This window comes from Bactrocera latifrons, unplaced genomic scaffold (genome assembly GCF_001853355.1).
Source record: "Bactrocera latifrons isolate USDA-ARS-PBARC rearing strain unplaced genomic scaffold, ASM185335v1 scaffold_12, whole genome shotgun sequence".
In the NCBI taxonomy this organism is placed as follows: Eukaryota; Metazoa; Arthropoda; class Insecta; order Diptera; family Tephritidae; genus Bactrocera; species Bactrocera latifrons.
In genome coordinates this window covers 2,767,259-2,785,050 of record NW_017534630.1, presented here as the reverse complement: position 1 = coordinate 2,785,050, position 17,792 = coordinate 2,767,259, and the positions used below count along the sequence as shown (strand labels likewise).

The window sequence follows — 17,792 nt, the reverse complement described above, 5'->3', positions numbered from 1 at the left end:
TTGGATAATTTTAAATATTTCTAATGCGGTTGCATGCTTTGTTTTACCAGCTCCCAGTCTTATAAATATTCATAGAATCACTGCAATCCAATCGTTTCTACCATCAGAACAAATTTGACCCGGAGTGATTAAAAAAAATTCATTTTCGTCAGTTTTAATACAAGTCTCTATAATCTCCTTTAAAATAGGTTCCAACATAAGCATACCAATTTTTAGTCTAATCTCCATTTTACTTGCTGTAAGGGATGTTCTTCAGTAACTACAATCACTTCAGCGATTTTAGCGCTTTTTCGGTCTTGTTTCAGTTGTGTGGAGTCCCTTTGACTAGATTGTTTGACAGTTTCGACGACATAATCATTAAACCACGTTTAGCGCCTGTAATTAATCGTTTTATGAATTGAGGGTTCTGAGCCACATTGTCAAACATATCGTTTGCGAACTTTAATCGACGTTGTTATGACAGAAGATTCTGATCTTTCGGCACAAGTCTAGCACGCTTCATACCCAATCTACTAACCAAAATGTCTTGAGGCAATTCATACGAAATACCGACATCACCTGCCATTTTTCTGATGTCAACTCGACGATTATGAAACCCCGTTTACTTAACTTTTCGGATGTTATTTTCAATAGCTTCACGATGTTCACTGAATGCTTTGTGCCACTCAAATACTTGTGTTTACGATAAAGTAGACTCCATAAATATAGTTCTGCAGCATTTTCCGCGATCATAAGGGATCAGTCGTAAACAAATAACAGAGAAATATACACCGATTGACATACTTATGGAGAACTTCAATTTAACATAAGAAAGGTTGTAAAAAGAAAAGAATAAAATGTTATGGATTCGGGTTTTGCGCTTAGTTTAAATGGACTAGTCCGGGTCAAACTTGATCGTTTGATATATCAGAGGTTATAGATCCCTTAAAGTTTATATTTCCACCACAGTTTCTGGGCTTCCAAAGTAAAACTTTTATTACTTCAAAACCACTTGGAACTAATGAGTTTTTCAATAGGGACACTACAAAAGCTTTGGGCATCTTTGTGACGTTGTTGTGGGGAATTTTGCGAAAACTTCTTTGCTTATATCCTTACAGGATCAGTGTGACGCAGGACTGAACCCACTTGACCACCAAAATCTTCGTAAGATCTTGAATTGGGTTGAGCAAGAGCTTGGAAATTATCCGGATTTTCATCGAAAAATCATCTTCAGCGAAGAGGTTCATTTCGGGTTATGCCTTATTGGTCTGTCAGCAACCCACTCGTACTCCATGAGTCACCTCAAATTACGGTTTGGTGCGATTAATGGACCGCCGTCTTCATTGGGCCGTCCGTTTTCCGTGATGATAAAGGCCGGCACGTTACTGTGAATGGGAATCGCTACCGCTCAATGATAATTGAATATTTTTGGCCCGAATTTGTTGGTATGGACTTGGACAATATGTGGTTCCAACAGGAAGCAATCTATTTATTGCAAACCAAGTTTGACGAATGTGTTATCGCACGAAATGGCCCAGTCAATTCGGCGCCTCGGTCATGCGATTTGACGTCGCTATTTCTTGTGGGGCTACGTCAAGTCTATGCCAAAAAGCCGGCGACGATTGATGAACTTCGTACTAATATCGAACGTGAAATTGAAGCAGTATCGACCGATTTATGAAAACCATGGAAATGGAGTTCCGTATATAATGGCTTCGAATGTACTTTCAAACTTACAAAAAAGTTCATTGATATTCCAAACTTTTGTAGCATTCTTATTGAAAACCCCCTTACAAATGTTTTTAGGCATTTCTCATTAATTTTGGAAAATTTCTGAGGTTAACAAAGGTATAATTGCGATTAATTTATTTTTCAATTGATGCACAAATTTTGATTGTTTGCAGCTAAATTAAAAATTTTCGCTTGCTATATTCCATATGAGTATGAATTTTCATCTTCCAAAAGCTAATCTGCCTGCCAATGAAACTGTGCAGCAACCGTTTGCAACCGGAAAATGCATCTCTCTTCAAATCATAAAAATTAATTATAACCATAATTGTACAGTGGCTGCAGGCTGTCAACCGTCCGTCAGCAGCTTGATGATATGCCAGTGATGCATTTGATTAGCTCCCATGACTTGCCACTTAACATAGGAATAACTGTTTAGTTTTTGTAGGAGCGCTGAGTTAACAAGTTATGCCACGCCCATTTTCATTAACTCACCGAACGAGCGGGTTTTTTTTTTGTCTCTATACAAATGGGACGTGAGTGTTCTTTCATTTTATTCCGATATAATTGTTAAATTTTTATTAAAATCATGTTTATTAAAACCATAAAGCCAAAACTACATATTCAGAGTAACCTTTCAAAATACTAAAAACTAATATACACTAATCCAGCAAAATATACGCACCATCATTTCTTATCCCTTTGATTTTGTGGCAGCAAATCTCTTTTCTAACTTCACGTTGATTTGTTTAGTTGCTTGAACTATGTCATCATATTGTCACAATCACTACAAATGTGGCCACATCTCTTTGCCATATTACCTGAAACTATTAGTCATTCTCACCTGCTTTGCTGACTTGTCTCGGCAGTTGACTTTAGACACTGTGCATCATTTTTCAATGTCTACTTTCAGTTGTGTGAGTGTGTGTATGTGTGTCGGCGAATCTGTTTTGGATTTGATTTGATGGCATGTGGTTTTGTTGTCCTTGTGGGTTCTAAGAAATGATAGGCTAAATTTAAATCAGCACTTAAATTGTGTGTCTGAAAAGTGTAAATTTGCTTATGATTGTGTGTTAAAAAGGTTAAGTGGGATAATGTTGCAAAGAGTTTGACATAAAGTTTCTGCTCTGTTAAGGTTCTCCAATTGATTTTACTTAATATTGAATTCAGCTCATATAAAAGTCAGTTTATTTTTGAAATAAACTTGTATTAAATATTTTGAATTCATTAAAGAAACAATCGTACTGGAGCCAAAATGATTCAGTGAACCCCTAATAAGGAACGTGTAGAGCAAATCGGCGCTGGAAAAACAGGTCTGCAAAAAATTGTTTCAGAGCACCGAACCGTCTTGAGAACTCCGATCCCGGAAGTTGTTGCCTTCGATTCGATACAGTTTTCTTCCTCAGACAGGCAGATCTGTTCTCACAGAGCAAATTTCATTAAAGCTATCCAAAGACATTACGCAATAGTGATATTTAAATAGTAATAGGGTCATGAAACCACTGTGGACTCCGAAACCTAAAGCAGTGTGTCACAATATAATGTAAAAAGCTTCAATAAATAGCTCACCAGATGTGGTGTACTTTTCCCGCAAAATAGCGGAAGTCTAAGTTTTCAAATACTGCAGAAGATTCCGTTTAGGAATGAACAAACGAACTAATAAAATTAACCTTTAGCTGCGATTAATGGACGATTCAAGTAGAGATACTTTTTTCAATAGCCTGTTTTTTGACAGATTACTAGTGAGGCATGTCAAGCTGTCATGTAATTTTGTTCAATATTTTTTTGGCATTTCATCGTGAAAAGACTTACGCCTGAACAACGTTAACAAATCGTTAAACTTTATAACCAAAATTCACCTGCTGTTAAGTACGTGTTTGGCTCGCTTTGCTCAACTTATGGCCCCCTACTGGGCGTACTATTTGCAACGCCATCACCCATCTTGAGACCCAGCATTCATTACTGGATAATAGACCATGCTCACTACGCAGTGAAGAAAATATAGCAGCCGGAGCTGAGGGCGTAAACGAAGACCGTTTAGAGTCGATCTGGCGCCGCTGTCGAGATCTTAAATTGAAAGCGTGGACCGGTTGAGTCATCGGCCAATATTTCTTCGGAAATGATCACCGTCAATGCCGACCGTTTTCGCGCCATGATAACCAACTGATGTCTGAAATCTCGGCCACATCGCACCAATCAATTTATTTATTGGAAGAACACTTCGGTGAGCAGATAATTTCACATTTTGGACCAGTCGATTGGCCACTAAAATCGTGTGATATCACGCTATTAGACTTTTTTCTGTGGGGATATGTAAAGTCTTAAGTCTATACGGACAATCCAGTTTCGGTTCAGGCCTTGGAGCAAAACATCACGCATGCTAGTCGAAATTCTCGGATGAGTCAAATTGGACTCCATCTGAAACGTAGCCACGGCCAACATTTGAAAGAGATAGTCTTCAAAAAATAAAAGCAAGCTTTGGTTAGCTGCACATGTGCCCTCAAGACGTCTTGATTTTAGATTTTTAAGAACTTTTCTATGAACTTTAGAATGAAGCTTAAAAATATTACAAAGTGACTTTAAAGAGAACTAACCTTATAATTTAGCGCAGTCTCAATAGGCACACAATTACTGCACTCTCTTCTCACACTTGCCACGAGTAAGTACCGTTAATATTTTAACTGTCACGCACAATATCACTGCTCATGTGTCTAATTTCATATTCTACATTTTAGATTTCAATATCTCAAATCAAACCAACTGCTAACGCAACAAAAGCAAAAACACTGCGTTGCAACAATTGCTTCTTATTGTTGTTACGACAATTTGAGTAAAAAAAAAAAAACTAAAAACAAGCAGCGATCGCTTGCTGCAACCAACATGCCACAACAAACACTTTTCCGCTGACATTGAATTATGAGCGATGTGTCGGAAAACACCAGCAACAAAAGCAACATGCAACATTTCTGCGCATAATAAGAGTATCACGCAAGTGTTAAACGCACACGCATGTGGCAAGTGCAGGACTGTAGCACACACAGTGTGGGGTGTGCTTGTTGCAAGTACAGAACCTTTGCCCACCTTGACAGCTAGTTGCAGCTTTTCGTTGGTTGCACGTAGGCAAACAATCACAAGTTGCACACAAACACACGCATGTACTTCCTTTCAACTGCCAGGTTGCGGCAACAATGAAGTGTGGCCGTGTTGCACATGCAAATTTTCAGCTACCCACATTTTTATCTAAGCGTCTTCTTCTTCCGATACGCTGCATGTTGCAATTTTTCGTGTATTGTTGTTGTTGATGCCACTCCTGCCACAATCGGTTAGCCTACGCACTTGCCGCCTTACATTTGCTGCAATAATAGCGCTTGCACCAGTTGCCGCTCTATGGAGGCTAACTCGCCACAAGCAGTCAAATTGCAACCATGTACTGTTAGTTGTTGATGTTGTTGTTGTTCAGAGCGGAGTTGGAATTGCGGTTACCAAGTGGCACATCGCTCAAGTTGAGTGCCGCTTGCAACAAGCACAGCGGTGAGGCTGCTTGATGGCGCTGCTATGGCAGGAAGTTTACTTGCAACATTAGCAACAACAGCAATAATAATATGAGGAGTGTTTAACAGCACTACACGCAAACCATATTGCCGCTAAAGCTGACCTGAGTTGCGGTTGCCTTGTTTTGTTGCATGATCGCACTTCAAATTGTTGCCGCTGTTGTAGTTGTTGTTTGTTTTGTTGTTGTGCAGTATGCGTTATGGCGCAAATTTGTCGTTCGCATTAAACTTATGCCAACATGGTGTTGACGGCGTTAGCGGCATACAAAAGTTCGGAGGTGCTTGCAACACAAACACCTGCAACACTGCCGCATGCTGTTGCCATAAGCTGAGGTGTAATTGAATGATCGCAGGAAGAAAATTTTGTTTGCATAACTGCATAGTAAACTTGTTGTTGTGGTTCTCTTGTTGTTGTTGTTGTAGTTTGACAGTTAACATGCCGTCAGCGCAAATATATTTGATTGATGACTTACGCGATACGACTACGAGCCCTCAGGGACCCTCCAATCGCCTGCCCACAATGCCACAAGCACTTGTTGCAACAACAAAGTTACACACCGTGCAAATAGCAAATAACCGAAATTCCGCAAGTAACTGTACTGCAATTCAATTGTGCCACAAATCGCCAATTAAACGAAAACTTCGATGAATTTTAATTGTGGCACTTGCAACACCACCCACATTGCGCGGTTGCACATGAATAGTTAACATACACGTAACACACACAGCTATTGTTGCGGCAAGTAATAATTGTACCGCTGGCGTTGTGTGTTGTTGCATGCCACAGAGGCATATTTTAATTTGCCACATTCGTAATGCAAATATCGGCAAGGCAAAGAAATTTTAATGGCCAATGGAAGTTGCCACAATCAATGCGCTAAGCTGCTGCGGGCCTCCACTACCATGGCTGGCTTTATTCACACTGCTGCTGTTGTTGTTTGCGTGGCAATTATTGGCATGGTGCACAATAATTTAGCAGCGGCAACGATTGTTGCAAGTTGCTTCATTATCGACAGCAAATTGAAACTTGAGATTTGTGTGCTTGCGCCGTGCCACACCGCTCCAGACCGCGACGAGCCGCATCGGGCGATTTGTGTATTTTGTGGCAATTATAGCGGTAAATTGCATGCAATTGCGGCAAGTTTATTTGTTTGCTTTGCGTTTGTTTATTTGCGCAGCCAACAATGTGGATTAGCCTATCGGCGCAGCAAATGGGGCGTTTACCGGCATGACCAATCTGCCACACTCTCACACACGCACTCGCATTGGCCTGGCACTTGCCGCCAAAGTCTAGTATGGCATGCGGCGTTGTGTGATGACTTTAATGAAAGTCGCGGTTAAATTTCTACGTAAAGCATATACACTTATGTATGTAGCATGTAATGTTTGGCCGAATAATTTTGCATACACACACTCACATGTATTTGCATTTGCCTGCTCCAAAGTAATTTGCAACTGATTTTTAAAACCAGATTACCGCTGCAGGCATTTAAAAGTTGGCAATTCGCTTTACATTTGTGAAATTAACCGTTACGCCAATTATCCGTTCGGCCTTCGCAGCCGTCAGCAATATGCGCCGTATAGTACAGTCTATTGGGTTGTTGTGGATTTGTTTAGACACATGTGGGTTAGGGAATATGGAGGAAGCAAGGAACTTTATAATTTTGACTTATAAATTTTAAGGCGTTCTTTTAATAGTATTATATAGCCGCCAGAGGGTTTGCTAATCCATGGTTGTACTAAGCCTAACTTAGGTTAGCTTACAAGTTAGGGAAGCTGGGTGTAGGAAAGAGTCAATGCTGAGATATTCTGAATTTCTCTCAATCTTCAACTGCATCCTGAAAGCTTGGACCACAGCGTCGAAGAATATTGCCTTGGTAACTTTTTCTCTGCTCGCAAACGGACAATATAATCTAGCGAATTCGCTGGATAAGAAACGAATTGAGCTTTTTCACGGGCAGGTCGAAGCTCGGAATAAGAACCTTAATTGGAGACAAGATTTCTGAAAGGACCTCTCCATATACAACAGAGTGAGAATTGGTTGGATCTTCGCACTCCTCATGCATGCTATGTCTTTTTCTAGCTTTTGTGTGCCTCCAAAGTCATTCTAGCCTAGCATAGATCACTGGAGATCTTCTGAAGTACTTGAAATATTCAACTTGCCGCAACCATATTAGTATCTACTGTCCAATAGACATGCATGCGGTAATGCCGAAAATCTTGGCCGACGTGAATTGTAAAGTTGTGTGGAGGAAGATAAGGTAGAAACATCCTATGTTCAGCTTTTGCAGGACTGAGGTTAATACATCTCGCCAGTCAAACTTTCCGCAAACAAGGAGCGATAACCAAAAGTAATATTAAGCGTCACAATAACTTTGCAAAATTTGAGAATTTATTGGCAACACATAGAAGGACGATATTTTAACCTTATTTAACACCAAGCCGTATGGTCACCTCTTGGAAGTTATATCCCATGAAATATATATCATATGATGTCGATAAACATAAAGACGATCACCGGTCCTGTATACGTAGTATTATATGGTATCAAGTGCAGAAAATGCCATTTATAAATTCAGTTAGCCTTTATGTATAAGTTAGATAAAACCTTGATGGTGTTAGTTTAATGATAAATCGAAATAGGTAATGCCACGGCCGTAAACTCGGAGGGTTGTTTACTTTAGAAAAACTAATCTCTGGAATACAATATTTTGAGATCAAAGAAAATTTTCATCCCTTCCAAACGGATTGACGGTTCTCAATTAAAGTGACATTTCGAAATCCAAAAATGCTTAGAATACCGATAAATCCATTATTTGTGAGGTAGCATGAAGCATATGAATAAAGTAACTAAAATCCTTAATCGATCTCATGTGTGCATTTGAGGCAAAGCAACCAACCAAATTTGAAGTCCAGTATTAAGCCGCCTTCGTTCCAGAAGTTGACTATAATTTAAATATGAAATGAAACCAATTCCCTGTCGTTTGGTCTTTTAAATATTCACTCTCACGTTGCCGATTTAAAACATTCAGATCCTGATAGTACTTGATTTACATATTTATAATTCATTGAACTTTGTTGCAATCGTCTTAAGCTTCGTACTCCTTCGGTTTAGAAAATGTAGTATCAATCTAACACGACACAAGGGCTCATAAGTCTTTTGCGGATCTCCTTCTGTGTAAGAAAGCTATAGAATGGGGCGAGATTTATAAAGAGTTATATCTTTATATATAAAAAGTATGTGTCACGTTGCTTGTCCGCGACGGACTTCTAAACTATTGAACCGATTTTAGTAAAATTTAGCACACTGTGTCGAGTTTGAACAGTTTATTATATGATATATGAATAATAGTATGAAATGTATATCACAGCAACGCGTGGCCGGATCTGCTAGTAAATTCATATAAATAAAACATTAGTTTAGAATTACTGGCTCGAAAAGAGTACTTGTTAGCAAGAAAAATATTATATAGAGATGGTCTGCAGTAGAATAAATTTGTAAAGTGGTAGTGACTTGGTTGCAAAGATGAGTCGGCTCTTTTGCCTGTTTGTTGATTGCAGGTGATATTTTGTTCTCTAAACATTTAAAATTCCGGTTTCTCTTGATATATTTGATACACTGCATCGTCTTTTTAGATCAACTCTTACCACAACATCCATTAATGGCGCTAAGTAGTATTTTCAGAATTGTTAAATGATTTTTTCCAAAATAAGTTTATCTATTAACTAAGTTTTGACTCATTCTTTATACTTTATTTATTCGATACTCACCGATTATTAGGTTCTGTCCGTACTGAAAATCAACAAGAAAAAGAGAGATAAGCTCAATTTGCTCAATGGCCTTTGATAATCAAATAACGTCGACCCCGATATGAAACTAAATATTTTGTAAAATATATATAATGTATATTTAATTTAAAAATCACAGCCAAATGCTTACAAAAATTGAGGTTGAGATTTTTTAGGCTCTTTGCGTTTTTTATGCTCTTCTTACCAGTTAATCTGCAACTATTCGCGCGACCTGTCACTGCGGGCCGCGACCAATTAATCTTCGGAAATAATCACGTTAAATGTTCTGCCAAGGCGGCAATGGACAACAAACGGCCGACGATGAGCTTTAGACAAGGTCCGATGGATGGTTGCGGATACCTACTCTTATGCTATAGTTTGCCCACAGCTCATGGAGTGCGTTGCGTTGTGAGCTGGACAGCGCAAATTAATCGCCTAAGGCGGAGCAGCTGTGTGGGGAGAAAAACCTGCGACACGCAAAAGCGACATAATTCTCCAACACCGAGCGACGGACGTTGCTGTGTGTTGCCGTTGAAGAACGAACAAGAGACATCGCTAATCGGATATTTTAGCTAAACAAAGCAGAACAAGACACTTGGAGACAAAATAAGAGCAGTGAAGGATGAGGTGTGTAAGCAAAGCAAAGGCAAACAGGCAGACTGACGTCTAGTTAACAGAAGAAAATGTGGTGGACAACGCGGAGTAGCGTAACGAAAATAAAAATGTGCCTAATTGAAATGACACACGTCACCGAGGCTTGGCTTGGCTTGGTTTGGTTTGTCCGCTGCCAATATGGTCACTCACCACGCTCCTTGCGACAGTCAGGCTGAGCGTATAGCGCATTGATGATGACGTTGCCACTTTGTATTGCGCAGCAAACCGTACATACTCGTGTAATACCGTTCTGCGATGATTAACACTTGACGAGTGCGCCCAACGAGTGACCGAAAAAAACTTTCTGTACGCTTTGTATTTTTGATTTTTTGTCTGAGGAGAAGTAGAAAAAAAAAAAAAACTGATAAATGTGGCAAGTGTGCAAACAATTCATGGCCTGTAGGCGTGTCTGGCTTTCCATTTAATTTCTGCGGTTGTTTTTTTGAACACTGCTCCACCCTGTAAATTATTTAGAAGCGTTAATCATTAGCTAAATAGACTTTATATTCCAATGGATATGCGGCTGAGTGGGTCTGCTGATAATGAAAAGCAATTATTTCGTCACTTTATACTAAGTACATGACAAGCCAGTTGTAGCAACTGAAATCGCAAACATTGCAAACATACATATCTGCTTTTTATTACTTTAGTTACTGAATTTTTCTAAGTGATTCAATAAAATAAATCCAAGAATTTTTGTATCGGAAGCTGCAAAACTAAGATTTAGATTCATTCTCAAGGTAGAATATGGATTATAAAAGAAAGGCAGGTGTCATTTAGGGGAAAATATGCGAAGAGGAGATCTAAAACTCTTTCACAACAGTTTACCGAAAAGCCTATAAGAAGATGGCTATAGATCTTAACTTTGATTCTTACTCCAGAATCTCGGGTATATTAAGGGTCTCAGCAAAATCTATTTCGAAACCCTCTGTAAACCCGGACGCTTTACTGGCCTTGGGCTAGCTGACAGTCGCCCAAAGTTGGTGATAGAGTATTTCAACTCATTGATTGGCAATAGGCCTATTTACGTGCCTGGTCACGGAGTCTCTAGGTAGTGCAAAGCTGATCAGCTTGCAAGAGTAAGGGTGGCTGAACAAGCGGGGCGCAAATTATATCAGTTTGTGAATGAGGCGGTATTATCGTGTCCTCTTACGTTCTTGCATTGAATTAATGCTCCTCGTCCAAGCTCAACAAAGGTTGGTCAGCTACCAGTTCAAAATGTGGTTGGGAAATCCATCTAACCAAGAGCGGAACGTAACACGTTCATTAAATTATTTGAACGTAGCAAGGCTCATCACGTTGAAAAGATAAGAGTTCTAGCTGGATTTGTAGTATTGATGCTCATGCCGTGAGTCTAGGAAAATGGAGGTGAGATGGAAACAGCTATACAGTTTCTCTTCCACTATCCATGTTTAGCTAGAGTAAAAGTGTAGCAACTCGGTACCTTCTATTAACCAGGCGGATTATCAACTTTATTCTTCTTTTTCTTTATTTGCGTTGACACCGGCTGACGCGGTTTTAGCCGAAATAATATCTGGGCGCAAGTCGTTTCTTCTTTTTGCTATTTGGCGCCAATTTGGGACACCAAGTGCAGCCAGGTCCTTCTCTACCTGTCCTTTTCAACGGAGTTTTTCCCTACCGAAGCGAAAACCTTCAAAGGTGGAGCGTTCTTTCCATACGGACAACATGACCTAGCTGCCGCTGTCTTTTAATTCGCTCTGTTCATTGAGTTTGGTCCTTTGAGGATATTTGTGGTGGCTGCGATTTAAACCTAAAGCAGGTAGCTTTGAAAATTCGGTTCAGTATGGAGTCGCACTGCGGTCGGGTGCCGCACCCACAGCAGTGCAGAGGTTTTAGGTCGGGAACTTTGAAATCATCGAAAAGGTGGTATCGGGTCAGTTGTTGATTTTCCAGTCCTAAGGCCACACTAGTCTTTCACACAGTGCGCTCGATAGAACCTTATAAGCGATATTAAGAATTCTTATCACACGGTAGTTGGCGCAGATTGTAGCGTCCCACTTTCTGTAGATTGAGCAGAGCACTCTAAGGTTCCAATCGCCCTAACTTAAGCTATAACTTTCAGTGACTCTAGCAGTTTTTCTAATTTTTTCGTAAGTACATTTCTCGCTAAGCTTATTGCGTACGATCTATACTTTGAATACAGGTTTTAGTTGCTTTCAGCATGAATGGGGTCAATACCAGAACGTAATAAGCTTGACAAAGGGTGCTTAAAAACGATTTTAGTTAAAGCACATAATGAAACTGGGGTTATAAGAACTGATGCCTCTAAGAAATATCTTGCAGTATTACTTTCTCGTCTCGAGATTTGAAGCATCTGTCTGTGGCATGAATACTATGACTTTATGGGTTGCAGTGAATCGCAGGCTGATTGGTAATTGTGCGATAACATAATTTTCTAAAAATTACGCCGCAGCTGATGGATTCGACCCAGCATGCGCTTTGTAGGAGCTTAAGCCCTTGGATTTATTGCACAGTTTTCTCCTTTCAAACGCACGTGTTGCCTACAAAAGCATGTCCAGATCAGTTGCGTGAAGGCGTTAAGTAAATCGTATTGCAAGGCTGGAACAACGGTCTGTTGCACGTKAGTGACGCACGCTTGTCTACGCACATACAGACACAATGCGTCGGCAATAACTTGCAACACTGAATGACAATGAGTGCAAATTTCGACATGTAAAATTGCCAAAACGAGTGACCGGCAGGAGCAGAAGTAGAAGAATGGCTGGAAACATTTGCTGCAACATTTACAACAAATGGGCACACCCACATCTGCGCGCCAAACGCTGCGTGGGTTAAACGGTCCGTACGGCGTGGCGCAGTCTTGTAAATACTACGTGCAACATCTTGGCGCAGCAAGGAAGCAAGGAAATGCTGTATGCTTATGCTTAGGCAGCTGGTGTAGCCCCACAATAGCAACGGCAGGGACGGTGAATGGTTTCATCTCCACTTTGGGCGCGCTCACTCGACCGCCTGCCATATTGTCAATCCGCGTCAGCTTAGCGGCATTTCGAGAAGCGTTTAAGCGCGAGACAGTTTTCACAGCAATAAATCAAAGTGGAAAAATATGCGCACACAGAGATTCATGTTGCACCACTTTAAATGCACCATTGTGGGTGTCAAGCAATGTGCTGTGTTGTTGTTGTTGCAAGTTTTTGTTTGTTTTGCCAGTTGTACGGCGTTAACAAATTATTGCTATGCGCTTGCAACATCAGGCGATTGATTATTTGCGGGCGTTCTTGCATGTTGCGAGTGACTTTTGTCGCAGACAATTGGCGTGGCAGCAGCCGTGGAGGACACCAGGTAATTATGACGGCGGAGATTTAAGTAAACGCTGGAAAATCATTGCCGTCAGCTGGCGCACACGCTGTCTGGCTGTCCGCCCGCGCGCAATCAGAGCTAATCGCACTGGGCGGGCGCTTGTTGAGGACGCTTGCGTGCCACACGAGCTTTGATCACCAGCTGGCCGCATGGCAGTGCCCTTCTAGTTGACGCAGTGGTTGGCATAAAAAGCGCCTGCGCAGCTGTCAGCCAGTATGTTGGCGGCGCGCGTTTTTGGGTGGCATGCAACATGCCACATTTAGCAGTAAAGGTCCGCGCGCTATTTGTGTGTACAACGACATGTTACATGCCACAACGCCACAGCTGCCAACTGACAAGCGCGAAGTGGACACACTGTTTCGGCGGCGCTGTGGGCTCCGACAACAAATAAAAGGGCACTGATTTTTTTTTAATTAAAAAAATATAAAAAAACGAATTTTTGTTACAAATAAGTGGCAGCATTTGCACTAGTACATTTGTAACACCACGAACACGCCTTTTTTAAGTTTCGAATGGCCGGCGGCGACACTTTTTGTGGTGTTGTGGCGGTTGTTGCAACATGCCCGCCGTTGCATTGTCTCGCGCCTTATTTTCGAATACTTTTTGGCAAATTCTCGCTTCTTTCGGCGCATTTTTTCTGCGGCTAATACCGAAATCACGATTCGCCTTCATCGTCGGGCATCGTTAGCCGTCGAACTGCTAGTAGTACAGGTAAAAATGCGGCAACAACAATTGCTACGTTGGAAGAGTATGAAAAGTAATGGCAGCGATAAATGTAATTGCCGTGATGTGCAACATTTTCATGCCACAGGCGCTACCTGTCGATCGTTGTTAGCTGATATGTCGCGAGCGCACATTTCTCTTTTTGTGCACACTTCGTTGTTGTTGTTGTTGTTGTTGTTGTGACTTTTCACTCGCCTTACCCGAAAATGCTGGCTTTGTTGCTCTTTTTGGCGTTTTCATGCCAGCACAACACACATATTTATTTATCTATGTAAACCACTTGACCATTGTTGCATGCCACCGTCTCGCTGTCTCATTATCCAAGCTGATAGTTTTGTTGTTTTTGCTTGTAAAATCAACAAACTTGTTGCCGCATTGCATTTGCATGTTGCAAATCTCTGCGCCTTGACGATTCGTGTAGGCCAGGGAGGTGAAGGTGGGGGAAGGGGGAAATATTTTTCTACTGTAATTTGTTATTTTATTGCTGTTAAGTTCGTTTACAACTATCATTTTCTGCGCCACAAATTTTTCACTGGAGAAAGGTAAAAATTTGGCGAAATTAAATTAAGTGGCGTGTTGTTGCTATTCTGCGAATTGAGAACCCCGGGTGTTGTAGATTGTACAAGGCAATGCATTTCGATAATTATACCTGGCATAGCGTGTATTTGTGGACCGACATACATATGTATGTATGGTATATGCTTATGAGTCTTATGAGCTGTACATATGTTGTTATCCCAAACAGCTATGTATGAATACTTATTGCAGTGACTGTTTGGAATATTTGTTCGCAAATGAACTTTTTTAGGCCAGGGTAGGTAATTTTTGAACGTAAAGAAATCGTAGTAAGAAGAAACGCATTGAAAAAGATATAAAATAATAAAAATGAAAGGAAAAATAATTTTCGAGCGATCTGAGGCCAGGAAGATGGAGGGAAGGGTTTTTAAAAGGTTATAAACGATTCGGCAAAACTTCATGTCTTATGGAAACAAGGAAAATGCATAGGCAATTAAAATATCTACCTTTGAAAAACCATAGTATTGATACGTTTTCACTCATTTTTGGCGCAATGACATTTGGTCATCAAAAAATATTCTCGCCGTATTTCAATGCTGGAACTCACAGATTTGCCAATTTGTTCGGTACAAAATCAGCCATATGACAATAGTGGTTCACATAAAGCCTCGTCGTAGTCGCTCTTCTCTAAGTTGAGAAGACACACAGCAGAGGCGAACTTACTTTTGTGGAGGTTCACTTGGAGTACCCTCAGCTCTTGGTTTTGTAGCATCAGACTGCTGACTGGCTTCTTTCTGCACCTCTACCTCTTATAGGCCAAGTGATCCTTAAGTGCCGAAATAATTTCCCCTTTCATCCATCTACAACGTGTTTTTGTTGCCCTCCACGGGGTGGCGCTTCTTAACCTCGCTTCTGTACTTCACGTACATAATATCCTTTGCCGTCTTATTGCTCTAGAGGATGTAGCTTTGACTTCCATATGCGTTGACTGGTTTCGCCACGTTTAACACCCTCCAGTCGCTAGTCGGCACGTCCAAATAGTGTCATTGCAGCAGTCACAGAGCATGTTCCGGGTCGATCATGCGAGGTATGTTTACTTTTGCTCTGGACACCGATGGAATACTGCTGCGGTCCACTACCTCCAGTTTCCTTCTTTCCTCAGGTATGAAAGCATTCTGGCCGCTTCCTTTACTCATGTTAGCGTCGAGTCGTTATTACGTTTCAAGAATTTCACTTCGCCAGCGATATGCTCCTCAGTACGATTAGCGTGCGATAGATCCGAGACATATGCCACATCCACTTTTAACAAATTTATTGCCCACATGTCTTCCTCGATACTATAATCCCTCGTACCAAATCTGGTTTAAAATTAATTTTACGGTAACAAAATTTATATTCGCTTCTCTCCATATGGTTAGTCTCTTGTAGAACGGCAGACCCACATGAGATCTCAAATAAGATTACCATTAATAATTTCTAAGAATGAGATGAATACTACCATGTCATAGTAAAAGAAAAGATAATGGCTCCAATAAATTGTAAGCTCGACAATAATCTTCTTGAGGTTTAGAATTTTCCTGCTCTTACACTTACTACATAGTAAAAACTTTCTCTTAAACTTTAAACATATACATACTTTACTAGTGGAAAGACACTATGATTAAATCTATGTGGACTTGATATCACTTGCACTTGAAGAACGAATAATTATACCATGAGCGCAGTGCCTAAGGTTAGCGTATATCTATCGCTTTATTTAGTAATTATGTAGATTTACATATGTATACGTGTGAAGCTATTAAGCTGCACTGAAGCTAAGAAATGGTCTCTTAATGCAAAAATCTCCTTCCTGTTTCCAACTTTCCATACAAACTCTTTCGCTATACCACAACTGTCTCTCTCTCTCTCGCTGTCTCTAAGGCTGATTTTTCTCCATAAGTTCGGCCACCAACTCCAGTAGTATGGGAAGACTTTTATGCTCAAACGGCCCGACCGCACGTTCAAGTTGCTGACGCGACGGTCGCACATTCTCCGTGCCACTTTCCTGTGCGAACATTTCGGCTGTGTAGTGAAAGCCATGCCAATGAAAGTACTCCATGATCAGCTGTTGCATCATCTTTAAACGTGGATCTTGTCGTTGTTCCGTATCATCTATCTCGCTAGACGTTGGTAAACTACTGCTGGCGCTCAGCTTACTTAAGTCGGGTAGTTTACGCCCCAGTAATGTCGTTTGACCATCATTCTTACCTTTCATCATGGCTACCATTTTGGTTTGCAACATGCAACGCACTTCCTGTAACACACCGTCTTGTTCGAATTTCGTCTTGATTGTGGCATACAACTGATTGATAGCCTCTTCCTTTGAAATATAATTCTTTGACATATTGTCTGCCGTCCGCTGTACTGCTATTGCTGCTGATAGCCAATTTTTCCGTTCGTCTCCACTTCTTCACTTCTCAGATTTGATTGCTGATTTCTGTATCGCGAAGGTCCGAGTTGAGCTTGATTTTTTTGGTGTAGCGTCTTCGATGATTATTTGCTGCGTAGTAGTTGTGTTGAAATTATAAAAGCGTGCAAAACGAAATAAAATATAAACACTTTTGACAAGCGGCAACAAATTTCGAAGTCACACAAGAAACATTGAATTTCAATTTACGAAGAATTCCGAATATTTTTTTCTTACACATTTTGTTTTGATCATTTGCTTCGGTTCTTCGTTAAGTACTACTTTTATTGAAAGGTTAAGTGTATAATTTTTTTAAAGCTAATATTTAGTTGAACGGGGCGAATAAATTTCATCACGTAACTAAAGGTAGTCAAGTTGAGTATTCTCAATGATCATTGTAGACCCAAGCGGGCTAATTTGATATATGCATAGAGTATGAAATGTCAAACTCACTAGACTGTATTACTTCTTCTACCACACTTTGATCTTCCAGCTAAGTTTCCAGCAGCTTGATCTTATGTTATAGGTTATAGGAAGACCATATGATCAAAGACCCATACTGGTATATTGAAACTGCTTGTCGAACGAATCCATAAAATTTGATCTGAGGTTTATTTCTGTTCGTGTGAGCGTGATCCCCATAGGTTAGGAGTAAGTAGTTCAGTAGATATCCTGTTTTAATTTAGGCTCCAAACGGGTTGTCGACTAAAGTCTTCTTAGCGCACGTGAAATCTATTGGCATAGTGTTGGAACAAAGGATGCTTTAGGCTCACATCTAACGACTTCAGGGCTGATATTGTCACCCTGCTGTCGGTGTGAATTCCCAACTCCTTGAATGAGGTTGCACTTTGTAGCGTGAAAGAATACTTAAGTCGTCCACGAGCCGAAAGTTATGATTGATGGAGATATCCTTACAGAAAGCAACCCCTCAAAATTCCCCTCCTAGCTTTGATCAATCCGTCTTCTATATATCCTTCGTCGGTTTCTGAGCAAAGGAAAAGTCACCACGGGTAGTCTCTGTGCCACAATGATCTAAGTTTTCAGGGAGTCCAGGGTTGTTTTGAGTA

General features: G+C 40.6%; 1 protein-coding gene across 1 annotated transcript; it reads right to left on the bottom strand.

Moving 5' to 3' along the window:
* Positions 1-16,035: 16,035 nt before the first annotated feature.
* On the bottom strand, positions 16,036-16,897 carry LOC108978255. Its single transcript, XM_018948414.1, has one exon. It carries the CDS (start codon positions 16,660-16,662, stop codon positions 16,195-16,197), a length of 468 nt encoding a protein of 155 aa, XP_018803959.1. The 5' UTR covers positions 16,663-16,897; the 3' UTR covers positions 16,036-16,194.
* Positions 16,898-17,792: the final 895 nt, after the last annotated feature.

Coding starts and splice junctions, on each gene's coding strand:
- LOC108978255 (XM_018948414.1), bottom strand. CDS start 16,662: ATGTCAAAGAATTATATTTCAAAGGAAGAGGCTATCAATCAGTTGTAT.